This window comes from Cyprinodon variegatus, unplaced genomic scaffold (genome assembly GCF_000732505.1).
Source record: "Cyprinodon variegatus isolate N-32 unplaced genomic scaffold, C_variegatus-1.0 Scaffold76, whole genome shotgun sequence".
Taxonomy (NCBI): Eukaryota; Metazoa; Chordata; class Actinopteri; order Cyprinodontiformes; family Cyprinodontidae; genus Cyprinodon; species Cyprinodon variegatus.
This window is the reverse complement of record NW_015150529.1, coordinates 578,012-578,890: the sequence shown is the minus strand read 5'-3', so window position 1 is coordinate 578,890 and position 879 is coordinate 578,012. Positions and strand designations below refer to the sequence as shown.

At 38.1% G+C, this 879-nt stretch overlaps 1 protein-coding gene across 1 annotated transcript in view; it reads left to right on the top strand.

Annotated features, from left to right (window-relative positions):
* The window catches only part of plg (plasminogen), a 21,577-nt gene that overhangs the window by 7,086 nt on the left and 13,612 nt on the right, over positions 1–879 (top strand). The window contains exons 6-7 of the mRNA XM_015372823.1: positions 122–242; positions 365–483. Coding sequence (XP_015228309.1) covers positions 122–242; positions 365–483 — 240 coding nt within the window. The remainder of the gene's footprint in view (positions 1–121; positions 243–364; positions 484–879) is intronic.

The window sequence follows — 879 nt, the reverse complement described above, 5'->3', positions numbered from 1 at the left end:
TTCATTGCCTTGTGCCTGTACATGTGTAATGACAATAAAGTTGAATCTAGTCTAATTTAAAGAATAGATGGAAAAAATATTACAAGCAATCTCTGACTGGCTTGTTTTAAAATGGTTGCAGAGGATTGTATTCACTGCAGTGGAGAGGATTACAGAGGAAAGACCTCCATCACTGAAAATGGTTTCACCTGCCAGCGCTGGGACTCCCAGAAACCTCACAATCATGGCTACAGCCCCTCAGCGTAAGACAGGACTAAAATTGTATTTTGTCATTATTATTAACTAGGTTTAATTAGTCTGGTTTCAAATATATATTTTAAGTGATAATGTAAATCTAAAACATGTCTGTGAATAATTTCTGTAGCCTTCCAGAAAAATATCTTGAGGAGAACTACTGTAGAAACCCAGATGGAGATCCGCGACCATGGTGCTTCACCACCAGCACGTCCAAACGATGGGATTTTTGCTCCATACCACGCTGCAGTGAGTGCTGACATTTAATTCTCTCTGTTTAGTCTTTGCAACTACTCTTGCTCTTTGATACAGACTTTACCACAGAGAGTAAAACTTATGCTTTTTCACATTGTATAATGGGGTTTGTGTCACTGTCATGAGAACTATAAATTTCCTTTGAATTGTGTCAGAAATGTGTTTATTAAACTAAAATAGTGTTAGAATATTAAATGGAATAAAGATGATGCAATGTTTTATAAGAGAGGTCTTCAACAGGGGGTCCCCTAGGGGGTCCACAGAGGTACTGCATGGGGGTCACGAAAGTTTTGCAATTTTTCCCCCTTATTGAAATGTCTTTAAATACACATTAACAGGAATTCACCAAACTGTTGCCGACCGATATATATGGCGCAGAAGATGTCTTTC